Source organism: Sorex araneus, chromosome X (genome assembly GCF_027595985.1).
Source record: "Sorex araneus isolate mSorAra2 chromosome X, mSorAra2.pri, whole genome shotgun sequence".
NCBI lineage: Eukaryota > Metazoa > Chordata > Mammalia > Eulipotyphla > Soricidae > Sorex > Sorex araneus.
Genome location: NC_073313.1, coordinates 311,485,963 through 311,506,103, shown reverse-complemented (window position 1 = coordinate 311,506,103; position 20,141 = coordinate 311,485,963). Strand labels below are relative to the sequence as shown.

Genomic DNA, 20,141 nt, shown 5'->3' with positions numbered 1-20,141 from the left:
TATCTTCTTTGATGAGATCAAAGTCTCTAGTCCATTTTAAATCAAGTTGCTTCCATGTTGATTTTTAAGAGTTCTTTGTATATTTTGGTAATATTTCTTAGCACATATGACTTGACTTTTCCAAATATGGTCTCTGTGGCTTGTTTTTCCATTCCCTTGACAGTCAACTGCAGTGCATAAATTAATTTTATTATATATTTACAAAATCCATCATATTAGCTCTTTTCTTTAATGGAACATGATTTTGTTTTATCTGAAGAGCCACAGTAACCCAGAATTTCCTAGGTTATTAATCATTGATTAAATTTAATAGAGGATTTAAAAAATTTGCCTACTTCTTGCATAGTTCTGGCAGATTCTGACTTCATGACTATTTATTTTTTAAGGTTAGCAAATCTATGAGCAGAGCTCCTCACAGAAGTTCATGATTGACTCTTGATTATCCATGTGATTTATGACAGTGACCCCTCTTTCATTTCTGCTGTCAGCCTTTTTCTTCTCCCTTTCTCTTTAATTCACCTGACTATAGGCCTATAGAAGTAACTGAAGGTTTCACAAAATCAGGTTTTGCTGTCTTTCGTCCCTGATAACCTATTTCCAACTTCCCCTCTCCAACCCCTAGGCTCCCACCACTTTTGTACTTCTTACTTTGGATTTACTTTGCTCTTTTTCTCTAGTTTCCTAAGATGGATACTTAGATGATTCATTTTAGGTTTTTTTCCCCCAATACCTCCACTGTTATAAGCTTCCCTCTAAGCTCTGCTTTCTGCTCACCTCTTATAAATATTAAATATCAGCATGCACTCAATGGAGACATAAAGTGAGCTGTTGTGGACGTTCAGTGCATTTATATGTGCATATATTGACTGAAATATAGAAAATTATTTGTATTAATGCATCGTTAGTGCATTAATAATATAAATAGTATAAAGCTGTACTTAAGCTGCCTATCAGTTACAGACGGAAGGTTTGTGTTCCTCCCCAACCAATTCAGACACTGGAAATCAATGCTCACTGGACTGTTCTTTGAGGGGAGGGTCTTTGGGAGGTGATTAACTCGAGAAAGGCTGAGCTCTCATGAATGGGATTAGTAACCTAGACAGAGAGCCCTAGTCCCTTCTTCCAGTGAGGACACAGCAGGAGGGCAATTCCTCTGAACTAAGCAGGCACTCCTCAGATATCAAACTGCTGCTACCTTGATCGCAGACCTCCAGCCTTGAGAACCCTGAGAAATAAGTTTCTGTTGTATGTGATAACCTAAAGCGTTTCATCTGTGTTGACATTCTGCACCTTCACCTTTCACTGGCATATCATATACATTTCCATCTACTGCAAGACTCTGGTAGCTAACTTGGCCATAACGTAAATTCTGGTGAAGATGTAGATGTTGTTTTGTTTTGTCTTTGGGCCACAACCCACAGTGCTCAGGGGTTGCTCTCGGCTCTGTGTTCTGGGGTCACTGCCAGAAGTGTTCAGGGAGCCATGTGGTGCTGGGAATCAACTCAACGCCTCCTGCAACAACGCATTCCTTAACCTGTTGAATTCTCTCTCCTGCCCTAGACAGTTAATAATTTTGGGTTGACACTTCCAATCTCATCAGTGATCATGATCTCATCACTGTTTTCCAGAACACTATTCCTGCTCTATTTTCTTAGGTTTACAACCTAGTTTTCTTCTCCTCCTTTATAAACTCTACTTCACCTTTGCCACTTTTTTTCTGTTAGGCTTTTATTGTTTTTATACGTTGGGTGTTTTATTTAGAAAAATGGAAGGAAGGTGGTGTTTGGCTATAGTTCTAACATTTTAGGTTTAACACTGGTTCGTCCTTTCTCTTCCATTGCAAGGATCTTAGGTTATTGAGTTACACCCATCACAGTGCTCTCAGGGCACTCCCATTCCTCTGTGTCTACCTTTAACTTCTCCTTTGTGCTCTGCGTCCCCTGTCTATTAATCACTTATATCCCCAAATCAGAACCTGTGAAAGTCACAGGGTCTTTACAAGTCCTCTTGATTCTTCTAGGACTCTGGATTTTGTATATGCAAGTGAAATTTGGGTTTTCTCTTTTTTTTCCTTTACGTCCTTTGCAGAGTTTACTTTAGAACAATGTCCTTTTTGTATAGACACAGGAAGACAGTTTAATGCTATGCTTTTGTAACTTGGGAGTTAATTGACTCTGAATAATATTTACTCCTGGGCATCTGTCATAGTTACTTAACTTAAGCCTCTGTTGCTGTTGCCCTTAGTTCCTAAAACCCCCAAAAGGAGGGTCTTGGCAAGAGACTTGGATGGACTCAGAGCAAGCCATAAACTACCCATTCATCCAAAAGGGACAAGCTGTAAGCTATCCTGGCAGTGAAAACGGACAGGCCAGACACCATAAAAACTTGTAATAAGTTAAGAGCACGGTCATGGACAAACTCTGTCATGACCCAAAAAAGAAGTAACTGGGTAAGTACCCTGTTGGGCTTAGGAAAGACTAACCTGGCCTGAGGACTATAGTCTGGGATATATAGCAAGCAAGATGTCCCCAGGAGATCTACCCTTTAAGCTAAATATATCTCTTACTGTGTCCATACAAAATGACTAGACATATTATTAAGAAGTAAACTTAAGATGAACATTTAAATGGATCTCTACACCTTAGATGGAATTCCACTCTTGGGCAGATCACCCTGCAGAATGAGATTTTGTCATAGAAGTAGTTTCCCCTGAGAAGCAGCCATGAGTGCTGGACGGTGGCTGATGAGATTATCTGGCACTGGCAGGAGGTGGCTTATGGATGTGATCCCCAGGCCGCTGGAGACTAGAGGAAGCAGGCAGAGGATCTCTGCTCCCGAGTCCCGTTGAGCCCGGAGTCCAAGGTCAAAAAATTCCGCTTCACTCATGCATGAGGCTTGACCTGAGCTTGTGGAAAGTGGCCTGGAGTGTGGCGGCGGTTGGGTTGTGGAGGTCGGCTGCCGGGGCTGGGTCCCTTGGGGTGGGGAGGGCTCTCACCCGCCCCCCTCTAGGGCATCCCAACTGAAACAGCCTGGCACAGAGTCTGGTGGCATGGTTATAGAGGCCTCATTTTATGCTCTCTTCTGGGAGAAGCAACCATGAGTTCTGGACGGTGCCTAACTCCCAATCCTTGATTCCTTCTCTATAATGCAGTGAGACTAGCTGGCGGGCAGAGAGAGACTAGAATAGGACTGAGATTGGAATAAATGGCGAGTGATCACCAACCAGCATGGCTCCTGTTTCCTCCTTCGTTCGCCCATTGCTGTCTTACTAAACCATTCTCCAACTTCCTTAAATTCCATTTTATCTGGCAGTGGGTGCTATTTAATGTTTCTGTCACATGTTCAGTATCTATCTTTATTGCTACAGCTCTTGGAGCTATCTCCCTGGCCCTGGACAATTCCATTTTTAGTAAGGGAAGTACTAGCATCTTACAAATGTCATAATCTATTCCAATCTAAAGTTCACTAATATTCTTTTTGACAAACATAAAAATCAGATTGTCCTATATTTACTAAGAATGGTTAAATAGGTGTCAAAAATTATTTTACAGGGGTCAGGGAGATCGTACAGGAGGTGAAGCACTTGCCTTGCGTGCAGCTTTCCCAGGTTCCAATTTCTGGCATTGCCAAGGGTCTCTCCCAGGAGCAGAGCCAGGAATAGCCCCTGAGCACTGCTGGATGTGGCCATCCCTTCATAGCATGCCTCGCCCCCCGCCCATCATTACTTTACCAATTCAGAAGTAGCACTATTTAAGTATAAGTATACTTAAATGTGATGTAGAAAATTCTACCAACACTGACATATTTCCAAAATAACAAATGGACATTTTCAGGAATACATGGAAATTTCGCTTGTGACATTCCAGCTGACTATATATAGACACTAAGTGTAACTACTAAGTATAACTACTATGTGTAAAATGTGCCGTTTTACTTTTATAAAAACAAAGCTGCATCTCTAACATTAATGTGCACTTTTAATATTTTTATTTAGATCCCCAAAATCTATCAACTGAATTGATGCTATATTTTATAGTCAACCATATCTAAGAACTGAATAAGTATCTACAAAGAGACTATAGATATTTAAACTAGACTCAGAGTAAACATTATTCCAAAAGTAAAGTGTAAAACTAGATAGAATGCCTAGCTCTGGATGCACATTAAGATTTAGCAGAGATATCAATGCAAAAACAGAATTTGGGGGAATATGTTAATTGTTCCTAGTCTCTATCCAATAAACTAAAGCAAACTAACACTGCCTGCATACTGAGCATTTCTGGCTACATATGTCTGATACATTCACAGTTTTTGCTTCTGAGTTACACACCTACTAGGGTCTATTTATTCCCAAACCTATTCTTCACAATTCTAGTTATTTTCATAATTATATGAATTAAGTATTATGTACACCAATCAGATCTGAGTGAAAACAGTAAAGACCGCTGCTGCTTCTGTGAATATTAAGTTAAAAACTTTAGAAAAACTCAATGATGTTATGAAAAGTTTGCTCAGCCTGAGTGTGGCTGAAAGCATCATCCTAGAAAAGAGCAGGACAACTGAATAGAACAGAAGGGCTTTCAAGCAACGACACAACCAGCTGGGAAGGGTGCCATTGTACTAGCTCTGGCTGGAGAATTGGAGCAAAGCATCCAAGGGATCTGAGTTTAACAGTGCCAAAGTGTTTTTAAGGTTCCGCTTTGGCCCCATCAGCCAAAAGAGATCAACAGGCGTTTCTCCCAGAGGCTGGCTGTTCCACATGTCCAAACTACAACTTCTCCTAACCCCAGAGAATCCTTCTATATTTTCAGGGAAATTTATAAGTCCTTTTAGATTTTCCAAAAGCTCTGAAAGGGGAAGAACTATAGAAATACAGAAATAATCTGCACTCAGATTTCTCAGGCCATGTTTTTGCTCCCCAGTCACTGTCACTGTCATCCCATTGCTCATCGATTTGTTCGAGCGGGCACCAGTAATGTCTCTCATTGAGAGACTTATTTGCCCGGCTCTCCCTTGCGGGCTCAATACTCTCAGTAGCTGGCCAGGCTCTCTGAGAGGTCCGGAGGAATCGAACTCGGGCCGGCCGCGTGAAAGGTGAACGCCCAACCTCTGTGCTATGGCTCTAGCCCTTGCTCCACAGTAAGAAAATTAAATGACTGAGATGAAGCACCAAAGGCAAGGGTAACACACACACACACAAAAAAAAAAACAGGGACACAGTTATCTATTCAAAGAAAGACTTGGGTGGGTCACAGTAAAAAATTGAGTAATGACACATCTATATTGAGTGGTTTCAAGTTTGAGATGTTCAAATTTACTGACAACTACCACAAGTCAAAACGCATATAAACTAAACTTAAAAAACATAAGTTCACTATTGTGTGATGACTTTAAAATTGAGTTTGCTTCAAGAGTCTACTTTACACATTTGGAAAAAAAAATGGTAAAAGAAGCCAGAGAAAATGGGGCCAGATAAGAATGAGGATGAACTATTTATTAGCAAATGACTGTTGATCAGATTTAATGTTGTTTAAATAAAAAAAATAGTTTGCAATCTCTTCACATGAGTGACACAGGGGGGTGGGGGAGAGAGTCCAAACATCTGGAGCACTTATTGGCATGCTTGAGTCCTGGATTCAACCCCTGGCACCACACGATCCTCTGAGCACTGCCAGGAGTGACTGCAAAGCACCACTTATGTGTGTTATAGGGTGATAACTTTTAAACACAGGACTACCTCACCATAGGAAACATTGTGTCCCTCAACACAAGTTGAGCTGCTTCACTTCGGGGTCAATACAAGAGACTCCTGTTTTGTTTTGTTTTTGTTTTTGTTTTTAATTTAATTTTTATTAGTGAATCACCGTGAGATAAAGTTACAGACTTAAAAGTTTTCATGCTTACGTTTCAATCATACAATGATTGAGTACCCATCCCTCCAACAGTGCCCATTTTCCACCACCAATGGTCCCAGCATCCCTCCCACCACCCCCACTCTCTCCCCTTCACTCCACCCTGTCTCTGTGGCAGGGCATTCCCTTTTGCTCTCTCTCTCTCTCTCTTTTTGGGTGTTGTGGTTTGCTATAGAGGTATTAAGTCGGCATCATGATCAGTCTATAGTCAATTTTCAGCCTGTATCTCCCATCCTTACAGGGCCCACCTAGCACCCTTTGCTTGGTGATCCCTTCTCTATCAGAGCTGCTCCTTCACCTAGCATGTGAGGCCAGCTTCCAAGCTATGGAGTACTCCTCCTGGTATTTATCTCCACTATTCTTGGGTGTTAGTCTCCCATTCTGTAACTTTATATTACACAAATGAGTGCAATCTTTCTATGTCTGTCCCTATCTTTCCGACTCATTTCACTTGACATGATACTTTCCATGTTGATCCACCTACATACAAATTTCATGACTTCATCTTTTCTAACAGCTGCACAGTATTCCATTGTGTAGATGTACCAAAATTTCTTTAACCAGTCATCTGTTCTCGGGCACTCAGGTTTTTTCCAGATTCTGGCTATTGTGAACGGTGCTGCAATGAACATATAGGTGCAGGTGTAACTTTTACTATACTCCTTTGCATCTCCGGGATATATTCCCAGGAGTGGTATTGCTGGGTCAAACGGGAGCTCAATTTCTAATTTTTTGAGAAGTCTCCATACTGTTTTCCAAAAGGGCTGAACCAGTTGGCATTCCCATCAGCAGTGAACGACAGTCCCTTTCTCCCCACATCCGAGCCAACACTGATCGCTTTTGTTCTTTTGGATGTGGGTTAAGAGACTACCATTGGTGCAAGAGAAACAGGTTCATCAGGGTGCCAGAGACTTGAGAAGCTGGTCAACTCATTGTTCCCCCCAATCCATCACACTCCTAAGAAGGGGTGTTTGCAGGAAAAGAAAACAGGAGGAATGGTTTCAGGAAGGGCGAACCGCAGAGGGAAGCACCAGAGTGTTCAATGAGTATCTGCTATCCATCCTATCCATACACCTAGATCAGTTTCTCAGTCGGGGTCTGATCTGTCCTTATCTTAGACTTTGGGGGTAAGAACAAGTTAAGGACAAGATCCTTGCCCAGAAGTGCTTGTTGGTTTTTACCTTTCAACTCGGCTCTTAAATTTCTCTTGGACTGGTTTCAGTTAGAGTAAAAAAGGTAACTTCTGAGTCTGAGGCATAGTGCAGTGAGCTGGAGTGCACATTTTGTTCACAAGAGACCTGGGTGAGATCCCCAGCACCACATACGGTTTCCTGAAAACCTCCAGGAGTGACCCCACTACCCCCCAGCAAGGGCTAAGACTAGCTCCTGAACACATACATCCATGACCCCCAAAACAAAACAATAAAAAAACTTTTTAAAAACTTGACTTTTGAGCAACCTTACCTCTTTGTTTTGGAAAAATCTGCTCAGGATGCTGTAAAAGAAATTAACGGTACATTAGCTAATTACTATAACATATACACCTTACTAAAATTTTAAAAAATATTATGACATTTACCTTCATTATTGGCCTGGCTCGCTTCTCAAACAAACCACTTGGGAAAAGGTAAACAATCGCTCTCTGGAAAGATATACAAAGGTTAATTCACAATTTTTATAAAAACAAGTTCACATTATCACTAATAACTACTGAGTATTTACTATGTGCCAAACATTTCATAATCTTTCACATAGAATAACAGAATCACCACATTCTACTTTCCCCCCAAGAAAACAGTATCTGGTTATTAATATTTAAGGGGCTAGGGATGACACTAGTTGTACAGCATATGATGTTTCTTGGTTGGCTCCCAGGCACATATATATGTGTGTGTGTGTGTGTGTGTGTGTGTATGCACACAGGACACACATACACACACATATATATGTTTTTATATATATACACATATATACACCATATGTAATCACTGTATCACTATAATCTTGTTGATCATCGATTTGCTTGAGTGGGCACCAGTAGTCTCCATTGTGAGACTTGTCATTACTGTTTTGGGCATATCGAATATGCCATGGGGAGCTTGCTGGGCCCTGCTGGCGGGGAGAGATACTCTCGGTAGCTTGCCGGGCTCTCCGAGAGGGGCGGAGGAATGGAACCCGGGTCGGTCTTGTGTAAGGCAAATGCCCTACCTGCTGTGCTATTGCTCCAGGCAAAGTAAATAAAATGTTAAAGTTTTAACTTCAAACATGCACAATGATACCACAATAACCTCACCTCTGCACCCCTTATGTCAAAGTAAAGGTGTTCCTGCAAACCTTGTGTGGTGATGTGCCCCAAAGCAATCACTTGACCTCCCAGAGGGCAACTCCAAAAACAAAGGCAAAACACTAGAAAGCAGGTTCCAGGTCTCATCTACCATGACACCACTGAGGTTTTCGGATGCCCTAGAGACTTTCCCAGGATGTTTTGAGAAATTCTGTAATTATATTTTCCAGGCGAGTTCTTTCTCAAGGGTGATGCCAGTGGGAGTCTGGACATGGTCACTTCAATTGGGGCAGTTTCTCCTTTATACAGCTCACCATTTTTCATCCCCATTCCCTCCTTCTCTGGTCTTTGCCCAAAACATTCAGTGCCTGTGACACATCTTAACGCCACACATTTCCAAGTGGGCCAAGTTTTGGAGCAGTTTTGCCTGAATGGAGAATCACTGAAATTTTATAGTTTACAGAAATTTTATAGTTTATAAAATTAAGTTTATAGTTTATCCTCCATTACCTCTTCTCACAATAAAAAAATGCATAAAATAATGCATTTTCAAATTGCTGAATGATTATTCAGTGATTATTCGGTGGCCTCAGATCTCAATACCCCATCTGAATGCCAAATGAATAGGAGGTTCAGGTAAACACTTGCTCCTTTGGAAAGCTCATTCTTGAATGGGCCTTCTCTGCCCTCCCATTGAGAGCCATGTTCTGCCTGTGAAAGTAGCACTGTAGCCCTGTCCTCCCTTTATTCATCAATTTGCTTGAGTGGGCACCATCAAGGACTCCCTTGAGAGACTCGTTACTGTTTTTGGCATATGGAATACGCCACGGGTAGTTTGCCAGGCTCTGCTGTGCGGGCAAGATACTCTCAGTAGCTTGCCGGGCTCTCCAAGAGGGACAGAGGAATCGAACCTGGATTGGCCGCATGCAAGGCAAAAGTCCTACCCACTGTGCTATCATTTTAGCCTGTGAAAGGAGAGGGTCTATAATTTGGGGATATAAATTCAATGATTTGGAAACCCAGCTGTACCTCTAGGTCAAACTTTAGTCGTCTCACACCCAAACTTCTGGCAATAATCTGACACTTAGGCTTATTTTGTGAATCTCTTTCTTTTTAAAACCAAAGACTTGACTGCCCCCATACCCCACCCTTTCTCTGAAGGAGAAAAGGCAGGTTTTTTCCTGAATAAGTCAAAGAATAATTGCCATTTGGAAAAAGATAAAATAGGATCCAAACCTCACCATACATTAGACTTCAAGCAAGTCTAATTGCTCCACATAGAAAGTGAAATCAAACAAGTTAGAAGGCAACATTGGTCAATTTTTTTGTATCACCTAGATAAAGGAAAGTCTTGAACTTTGGCTCAAAATTCACAAGCAAAAGAGGAGGAAAAAACTTACCAACTGAACTGCTAAAAAATAATGAAAATATGGGTGAAATGTATCCATAATAAGATAAGTACAAATGAGAACAGTAAGATACCACTTTTTGACCTCCAAGAGCAGCAAAAACAACAACACAGTGTTGGCAAGACTCAGACATTTGCTTGTGTGTCGGACAGATCTAATAGAAATTTCTCCCTAAATCCCACTTCTATACACTTCTATAGATTTATACTGACGGAATCACAAATCCCAAAGCCTAAGCACTGGTTACTGATAAGAACACAAAGTTAGAAGCAATCAAATCCCCCTACAAGAAACTGGTTGAATATATGATGACAACTCTATGAAATAACGTCTTCTGCTATTAATTTAAAAAAGATTGAGGGACAGTACAGAGGTTAAGGCACTTGTCTTGTATATGGCCATCCCCAGCTTGATCCCTGCCATTGTATGTGGCCCCAGAGTACTGTCAGGAATCACTCCCTAGCACAGAACTGAACAACACCATGTGAAGCCCCCAAATACCACCCCACTTCCCCCAAGGACTGAGAAAAGCACGATATCAAAAAAGGGCTGTAGTATGCAACCTTAGGTATAAGAAATAAGAAATAAAGAATCACATGCAGAAAAGAAAAATGAACCACATACAGGAAAAATGTTTGTAGGTTTTTGTTTTGTTTTTCTTTTGCAAACATATGCATTATCAAGAAAAAGTGAAAACTAAGAAAAATCAATCTACTAAGGAATGGATGGGAGAAGGTTGAGGATCACAGAAATTAGTTTTCCTCTCGGTAACCCTTTTTTAAGAAGCTGAAATCTAAAGCCATGTACGAATTTTGTAGGCCAAAGTTTTTTGAATTTAATTTTATTTTTATTAATTAGTTCGCAATATTTGATTACATTTAATATTCAAACACCAATCCCACCATGATTACACCTTCGTACGATCATATTTTGGATGTTTCCATCCTAAACCCCAACCCCTGCTCCAAAGCATAACAGATATAATTTATTTTGTATTGTTTGTTATGAAAAAATTGCTGAAAATGACTCAAAAAATTTTCCTTAGAGGAGTATGTGAAGATTGTTGTATTTCACCCAGGGACCATTAAGCCCTTCTATAAGAGATTACTAATATGTTGTTAAGGGTTGGACCTTGTGTGCGTGCGTGTGTGTGTGTGTGCGTGTGTGTGTGTGTGTGTGTGTGTATCTATAAAAATATATTTCCCTCTAAGATTGGTTGCTTCTACTTTAAGCACCATAAAATGTGGTGCACTACTCTTGGAGTCTCTGAGAGCCTGGCAAGCTATCAAGAGTATCTTGCATGCATGGCAGAGCCTGGCAAGCTACCCGAGGCATATTCAATATGCTAAAAATAGTAAAAAAAAGTCTCACAATGGAGACGTTACTGATGCCCACTCGAGCAAATCGATGAGCAACGGGATGACAGTGATACAGTGATACTCTTGGAGTATAGTGGTATGAGGTATGAGGTATGAGGTGCAGCCGAGAAGTTCAGGAGTAGGTTTAAGCGTGGGTGAAGCTTGGCCCGAGTATGTGGAGAGCATAGGCTAAAATTTTTAAAAGAAACTTTTGAGATGTGATAGGACTAAATAAAACAGATTTTTAGCAATGAAAAACTATAAATGTTTTTCAAGTTTACTTGATAAGGTTTTTGTCAGTAGTCCATCATGTTAACATTATACTTGGAAATACTAGGTTTATTGCAGCATTCAATAAGCAAAAATGTTGTAGAGACCAAACTTTTATAGCAGAAAAAGAGATGCATAATACAAAAGAAATGAAATGTCAAGTAATATTATGCTTGCATTAGATAAATCAATAAAAATCATGATCTTTAAAAATTGTTTTCTGTATTTATTCCTATAACGACATTATTTTTTTGAATTCCATACCCTTGAGCAGTCTGTTTAATATGCAGCTGTGCTCAGAGGACCCTTTCTCTTCTGCAGAGTTCTCAACAGAGCTTGGATATATTTTGGAACAAAGCAAAAGACTATTCTGTCTTTAAAAAAAGTAATTTTGTTGCTTCTGTGTCTGCTTAACTATCAACTAACTTATATAGTGGTTAAAATCCTTGCAGGTAAGTATGTTTGGCAATAAGTAATAATATTTATAAAAGTAAAACCATGTGTGTGTTAGTATTAAATCAAACTGCCTGTAGTTATGCTTTAAGTAAAGCATCCCATGCTATGAAACCATAAAACCTTTTATTTCCATTGCATTTCTGAATTCAGAAGGAAGAGAGTAGCAAAAATGAAGATTTGATCAACATGTCAATAACAATTATTTTTCCCTTTTTTAAAAAAAAAACCCATTGTGATTTACCAAGTTGTTCATAATATAGCTATTTCTTCAGACAGTAAATGTTCCGACATCAATCCCCAAACCAGTGTGACCCTCCACCAGTTCCAGCCCAGAACCCAATCGGCCCCTTTGCAGGCACAAATTTCCTTGGTGTTGTTTGTACAACATAATTGTACAACACAAAGGAAAATAAAATGAACAAGGCACAGATCAATGAAGGTCAATTTGTGATAATTGTATCTCTCAGTGGTGTTACTAAAGTTACTGAGGATTTACTGGGCTGGTTGGTGTTAGTTGAGCCTTCTGGCCCATTTAGCTTGGTGTTCTATGCAATTTTTCCATCAGATTTACTGTGATCCTACTAGGTTGACAGTATTTGGAGGTGTCACATGGACACATATGTGGTCACATGGTACAGGAGCGATAGAAATGGAGCTGATAAAGTTGATGAGGTTCAGTTGTGGATCTGGGCTGTTTCTATGTCAGAGGGTGTCAGGTAACGATCCTTTTTGAATCTACCACTATAAAGATAACTTACTAACTTTATTTTTTATTTTATTGAATCACCATGTGAAAAGTTACAAAGTTCTCAGGCTTATGTCTCAGTTATACAATGTTCAAACACCCGTCCCTTCACCAGTGCCCATATTCCACCACCAAAAACCCCAGTATGCCTCCCACCCCACCCCCCACCCCCGCCTGGGTAACTGATAAATTTCACTCTTCTCTCTACTTTGATTACATTCCATATTTCAACACAAAACTCACTATTGTCGTTGGAGTTTCAACACAGACTCACTATTTTTGTTGGAATTTATCCCCCAAGAATACAGCCCTATTGACAAGGAAATACTTGATATTGAGTTTTCCACTGATGAGAATGAAGAGATAAAAAGTCCGCGGCCTCGCGTTTTACAATTTCTGTATTTTAGTAATTAAATCCAGGGAGATTAAAGTTGGAAATTGAATCATTTCCCTTCCTGGAGCAGCATGGAGCAAAAGCTTAGTTCACAGTCTGGATACATGGTTGCAAGCACTCTCTGGAACCCCAAGTCTTATAGCTGCCTCTGGTTCCTGCTCATTCGGCATTCATGCGGCTGTGCAGAGGCTTGGCCACCCGGGTTGAATCTCGGCCGGAGCCCAAGCTCCGGCCCCGGCCCGAGCCTGCCCAGGTGTCCCAGTTTCAAGTTCAAAGCTCAAAGGACCCATAAAATGTTGGACACCATGCCTTCTCCCCGGGGAGGGAGGAGAGACCAAGGGAGAAGGATATTTCCTCGTTAGCCGGCGTGGGGCAAAAGCTTAGTTCACAGTCTGGATACATGGTTGCAAGCACTCGCCAGAACCCCAAGTCTTATAGCTGCCTCTGGTTCCTGCTCGTTTGGCATTCCCGAGGCTGTGCAGAGGCATGGCCACCCGGGTCGAATCTCGGCCGGAGCCCAAGCTCCGGCCCCCAACTTACTAACTTTTTGATTTGTATGGAAAGGGACTTTATCTAGGCATTTTAAGGTTGATTGAATTAATAAAAGCATAACATGCATTATGATAATATCAATAATAAGCCACATCAAAATGTTCCACCTCTGTGAAACTCCTTCCCCCATTCAGGATGTGTAAATGAATCACACATTCACTGACTATTCATTCTACAGACAAACAATAGAGAGCCCAGGACCCGTCAAAATTAGACTACTGATTTTTATATACCAAATTTAGCTATTTGGTAGCATAATTAGAGAAAACTCAAAAGATGCTTAATAAGAAATTGATCTTTATCTTGAAAAAACTGTATCCAACAAATATCCATCCCACATAACTCTAGGCATTTTGCTAGTTTAGAAGAAAGATGAGTTCACCTGTGCCCCTACCCTGCTCCGCTCCATCCTACTCCAGAAGCGACAGTAAATGGGGGACCTAACACAGATACAAGGGCTATTACCATGTTACACAGGAAAGTTCGAACAGGCATAAAATGACACAGGTCTGCCACTGCTTGTCAAGGATTCTCTGGTCTCTGGTTCTATTTCAAGGTACAGCTGGAATAAAGGTGTGCAGGGGTCACTGGTCTATTGGGGACTGGAGATTAATTTTAGCAGAAGAGCAGGTGCACAAACCCCTCTAAACACAGTCTTCCCTCAGCAACCACTCTGCTCCTTCCCTCCCCTCCCCCTCTTTTACGTCCTTGGCTGGCTCAGCCAGATTTTCTCAAAAGCCACAAGTTCAAGAGACTCCCCCAGCTCCAGAGTCTCATGATGGCAGAGAACTTTATACTCTCCTCCTACTTATTCTCGGCAGCTTGGCCCCACATGAGGAAGACTGTTCATGGAAGACAAAGTTTTCCAAAGGCCAATACTTGGAGTCCTTGCGGCTTTTCCAAAGAACCCATTAACTAAAAAACAAAAAAAGCAAATTTCCAATTGGACATAAAGTTATTTCAAATACAATGGCTAAAGTATAAGAAGCAGGAGAACTAGTCTGCATAAATTTTAGACCTCAAAGACTGGGCTCGAGAAAAGGTTCAGAATTGCCCAAAAAGAATTAGAGACATGAAGACAAAGAAAGTGTTCAAATACCCCAATATTTTTGCAGACAGCTTTCCAGATCTGTCACTTAGAAATAGTTGAAATAGTTACATTAGCATGATTTTAAAATGCAGAATTCAAATGTTGTGCTAAGCAAAATGAAGTCATAAAACCAGTGGAGGAAGATGAGTAGGAAAATACCTGGCTCTTGACCAATATAAACCTTTCTATCCAATGCTAATTCTCCACCGCCCCTTAAGCATGTGGCACATTAAGAGGCACTAGGGAAAAAGTACCAGCAGGAAAAGGTGAAGCCTTCAAGTATTAAATCAGAGATAAATTGGCAATTCACATCTGACCTGTGCTTTAGCCCACATAGACCAGAAATTTCATATAAGAACTTTTTTTTTTTTTTTTAGAAACAGGAATGGGCCATACCTGGCAGAGCTCAGGGATCACTCTGTGATCTGGAGACCACATATGGTACTGGGGATTTGAACTGGGGCTGACCACAGACAAGGCAAGCATCTTACTTTATTTCTTTGTTCCCAAAGTACTTTTTCACTGCCAAACGGCTAACATAAAAACAAACAAAACCTCCAAAACCTTACTGTTTAGATTAAGAAACACTCAACCAGGAGCCCAAAAGATTGGACAGTGAGCGGGATGTTTGACTTGCACACAGTCAACCCAGGTTCAATTCCCAGCACCCACTGTTGTCCCCTAAACTCTGCCAGGTGTGATCCCTGAGCACCAAGCCAGGAGTAAGCAAAAACCAAAACCAAAACAAAAAGCAACACCCAAACTTTCACTATAACAAATAAATCTATCATCTATCCGATGGAACTCAATGATTCTTCAAGAAACTTGAAAATATTAGTTGCCTAATATTTTTTATTTTAGGCTTCATATTTGTATTTCAAGAGATTTTTTCTCAAATACCAAAACTTGGTTTAGATGTAGCATATAGTTTTGTACACTGGTAATCCAACATCACAGATATCTACAAATCTATACCTAAAATAGTAACAAAATCAATGGCTAATTCTGATTTCAGAGTGTTGATGCCTTAATTTTTTGGTTTCATAATCACTCACAAAAAATTTGATCCACAGAAATACAAAACAAAGCATTCTCCTATATTTTCAACTTTCAATTTCCTATATTAATGTGTGGAATTTGTACAGAATTTAACTTGGCAATGTTTAGGGTGTTTTAAACTGATGTCATATTTGAATGAAAACTGTTAATATATGACTTTGGTTCAATGATTGGTTGTCAAAAAAAAAAAAACAAACTGCTTCTTCCAGAAAAAAGAAAATGTTGGGACCTATGTGCTTAATGATAAGTATAGAACACTTAAAAAATATAATTAGGCCACACCATCATTTACCTGAAGCCCAAACAAAAATGTGCTTAATAAAAATAATGTCAATTTTTAAAAAGCAAGTAAGTTGCAGAGTAAAGCGATTTTCATTTGTAAACAAGCTTCTTACTTTTTTAAAAAAATTTAACAGAATACTAATACTGCAAATGTTTCCTAAAACTAAGGCAACATATTTAGCTATATTTTCAGGCTTAAGTCAAAGTACGAGCGGCCTACAGACTCAACTCAGGAGCAGTGCTGGGTCAGGAATGCAATCTCTATTAATTAGGTATCCCAGCTGGTCAGTGGGCTTGCAGCTGTTAACTTGATCAATGACTTACCTAAATGTCATCTCTACTGATTCGCTTATAAATTACCAGCAAGTGAGACTAATGTACAGGTGCTAATTTATTTAAACTGTTCTCTACAGTTCTACATAGCTTTATAAACTGCATCTGGCACCTAATGTTAGCTGTCAGTTGTACTTAGACATGCCTGTCCTAATGACTCTGTTCATTAGAACTGAGTACAAATTATGAAATATTGTGAAAAATGATACATCAAATGGAATGGGCACAGCAAATCAATTAGAGAAACTTCATACAGCATATTCACACTTAGGAGAATAAAACATTCTAGTTTCAGAACGAGGTCTATAATACCAATTAAAAAGTAATTGGTAGACTTCAGGAGTGTTATATATCAATTCGCTGGCTTTTTTTCCCTGCAATTCTATAGTAATGGGGAACTTAACTTTAATTCCCAAATAAAGGCGTTAATAAATGCAAGTAAAACTCTGTACTCAAGGTGTTTAATACAACTGAATATGTCTCCAAATTTAAGTTTAGAACTGATTGATTCATTAAAAAAGAAAAAAAGAAGCAAATCAGTGGTCCTCAGCTTTTTTTGTTTACATGATTTTAGGTTTTTTGGGGGAGTGGGGGCACACCCTGCAGTGCTCAAGGCTTCCTCCTGGTTCTACACTTAGGGATCGCTCCTGGTGGTGCTGGGGGACCATATGAGATGCTGGGGACTGTGCCCTACCCACTAACTATTGCTCCAGCCCCCTGTTTTTAAGAAAAGAAAGTTTTGCTGGTACATGTGAATGGGCTAAAAGATTTCATAATAGTGATCGGATTAGCCAGAACTGTCTCTTCTAGCATAAGAGCATGCTACAGTGCATTTCCTAATCACCTAGCCAGGCTTTTGCCCTGGATCACTGCTTGAGGAATAATATAGGATATAGAATATATTCCCTGTTACACAATATAGGATATATTTCTTTTGCAGTCTCTGTACACAATATAGGATATATTTCTTTTGCAGTCTGTACACAATATAGGATGTATTTCTTTTGCAGTCCCTGTTACACGATATAGGATATATTTCTTTTGCAGTCTCTGTATACATAAAATCTTCTGACCAAATTGTAACTGCTTTACATTGAGCTACCAAACCCACTCAGTTCAACATGTATTTGACAGATTCCTTCTCTCCACAAATACTGTTACAGCTAAGAACATTTTATATATTGATCACATTGGCAGTACCTATAAAAAGGATTGTGAAGCAGGAGTCGAGAACCACAGCATTAAGATCTATTTTCAAAATATAAGAACTTATAGCAAGACATGCTGTGTGCGTACAATGATCTCAGACACTGTGTATACAATGATTTTAGACACCTTGTGGAAATGATCTTAGATATTATGTGTATACAATGAGTTTAGACTCCATGTGCAATACTTTTAGACACTATGTGTATACAATTTTAGATACCACGTGTGCAGTGACCTTAGGCACTGTGTACACAATGATTTTAGACACTGTGTGCAATGATCTTAAGACACTTTGTGTCTACAATGATTTTAGACATCATGTGTACAATGATGCACTGTGTGTGAGTACACACAAGTGATTTCATTTTGCTTTATTTATTTCTTTTGGTTTTTGGGAGGGCATACTCAGCAGTGATCAGCGATTACTCCTGGCTCTGCACTTGAGGATCATTCCTTGCAGGATCAGGGGACCGTATGAGATGCTGGGGGTCAAAACCTGGTGGGCCATACCAGGCAAGTGTCCTACTCTCTGTACTATCGCTCCAGCCCCAGCACACATGTGATTTTAGAGGAAACCTGTTTCCTCCTGGTAGATCTCTAAAGGAGATTAGTGGAATTGTAGTTCAATGGGCAAAAGCAACTGGTGGTTCTTTCTTTTTAGTATGTTAAGAAATTAGGTTAAAAATTAAGCTATTACTGAGATGGAAAAAAATTTACCTATTCATAATTATTTCTTTTTTGCTTGATTTTTAAAAATTTATTTTGATTTGCTATTTACCCAATTAAAAGTATTATTATTTATATAAAAATTCCAATATTGACCATAAATGGAACAAAGTACTTTTGCCAGAAAAATTTCCTAGCAGGTATATCCTGCTTTAATATTATTAATAATGTGGAAATGTATCTTTCATAATGTTAAAAATTAAAACAACATAACTTTAAAATAAACATGAACAGTGACATGTAGGATCTTTTTAGTCATAAAATGTTTTTATTTTACTGTAACTGCACTTTCAAAAAGTCTTACTGGACTAAGGAAACAGTATTATATAGAATCGCTAGGCATAATTTTCATTCAGCAACCAGAAGCAAGACACCAGCATAGTCTTCTAGGACAAAGGTATGGAAGTAGGAACCAATGAAAACACAGATGGAAAGCAGACGCAGATTCTGACCTGACTTTATAAGAAGGGCAAACAGATCCATGTGCTGAATCCCAAGTCTCGTTTTAAGTCACAGATCTAACAACCTGAGTTAGGCCACAAGGCGGGAAAGTAGGTGTGAACAGCTGACGGAGACAGGCAGACATCTTGGCAGGAGAGGCAGAAAGAAGACATGGCCAGTAACAGGAGCACAATAAAACATGCGACAGAGGAATGAACCTGCGCCTGAAACCACCGCAGGGCATCAGAGCTCAATGGCCTCACTCAAAAAGGTCAATCCTAAGGCACCGCCAGGTTAAATAACACTCTACTACTTAAGGTGGGGAAACCACAATTTATTCTAGGGAAACTTAACCTCCAAATTAATTTTTCAGGTATACAAAAATCAGACCTTAGATCCAGAAAGACTTTGTACAGTCTTAGTTTCCCTAATATTATCTCCCTACAGAGAATGTATACACGTTAAATGTGATATATGAAAGACTTGTCAATAAAGTCATACATATAAATAGGTTTCTAGTAGCTGGTGATAACTTCTCATTACAACCAATAAAAAGTAGGTTTCCCTTGTCTTGAAAATTTCACTTTTGTGCAGTATATAATTTCTTGGTCATCTGTTAGTAAGAAAATACTATGACTCATCAGCTACACCATCTCTCAGTCTGTATATTCAGCTGAACCTCTAAATAAAGACAACCGTTTTAAAAAACAGATGAAAACCATCATTAATATTTTGGTAACAACTGGCTGTCACTGTTCTCTTTTGCTTTTATAGCTCTTACTGCCAAAGGGAATCCTAAACCTAATAATATTAACTTGCTATTCTATGCTAACTCATAAAAAAACATAATTACTTAACACAGCAGATCAATTACTTGCAGGGATTGTGCCCCTGATATCAATGAGCACGGGTGACATTCACTCCTAGAAAGGTGTGTGGTTAGGGAGCTGGGGGAGAGAGAATATCAACGTTTAAACCACTCAACCACATACCAGTGTACTCAACAGAATTTCAGATCCCTCTGCCCAACATCCAGTCTTAGGTGGCATGGAACACTTGTGAGACAAAGGCAAGCAGAGAAGCAGTGAATCAGTCAAGCAATAATAGTTTTACTTATTATGATTAATAGCAACAAGAACAATAACATATTGTATTCATCCCCTGCACCTTGCACCTCATTTATATTCTGAGGTAGGCGAGCAGTATTTTAGATATGAGAAAACCAAACGATGGAATGCAGCGACTGGCTCCTAAACATGACAAGACTCGCTGGTAGTCACAGCCAGTTGTTACCAAGACCTTGCCAGTGCCAGCTTCTGCTCCTTTCTACACTATCACTTCAACTACAATGAATTTGTCCCTATGACAAGAATAAATTTAACAACAAGGGCTCTTTTTTGCATCATATTCCTCACAAGAAACTCAGCTCAATTTAAGAAGATTCTACATATTTTAAAGAATTAGTCTTTCATATTAACTCATGATTTTATTATTTTATGGGTCAAACCCAAGAGAAATTTTTATTACAGAGTATTTACATAATGATACAAAATAACATTAACTTACTTGCCTGTATGTACACATAAAGAGATATATGTAGATGCACCACATGTACAGTATT

General features: G+C 39.5%; 1 protein-coding gene across 1 annotated transcript in view; it reads right to left on the bottom strand.

Moving 5' to 3' along the window:
• The window catches only part of MRPS9 (mitochondrial ribosomal protein S9), a 62,243-nt gene that overhangs the window by 29,308 nt on the left and 12,794 nt on the right, over positions 1 to 20,141 (bottom strand). Inside the window, exons 3-4 of the mRNA XM_004617922.2 lie at positions 7,492 to 7,554; positions 7,377 to 7,407 (exon numbers count right to left, since the gene is read on the bottom strand). Coding sequence (XP_004617979.2) covers positions 7,377 to 7,407; positions 7,492 to 7,554 — 94 coding nt within the window. The remainder of the gene's footprint in view (positions 1 to 7,376; positions 7,408 to 7,491; positions 7,555 to 20,141) is intronic.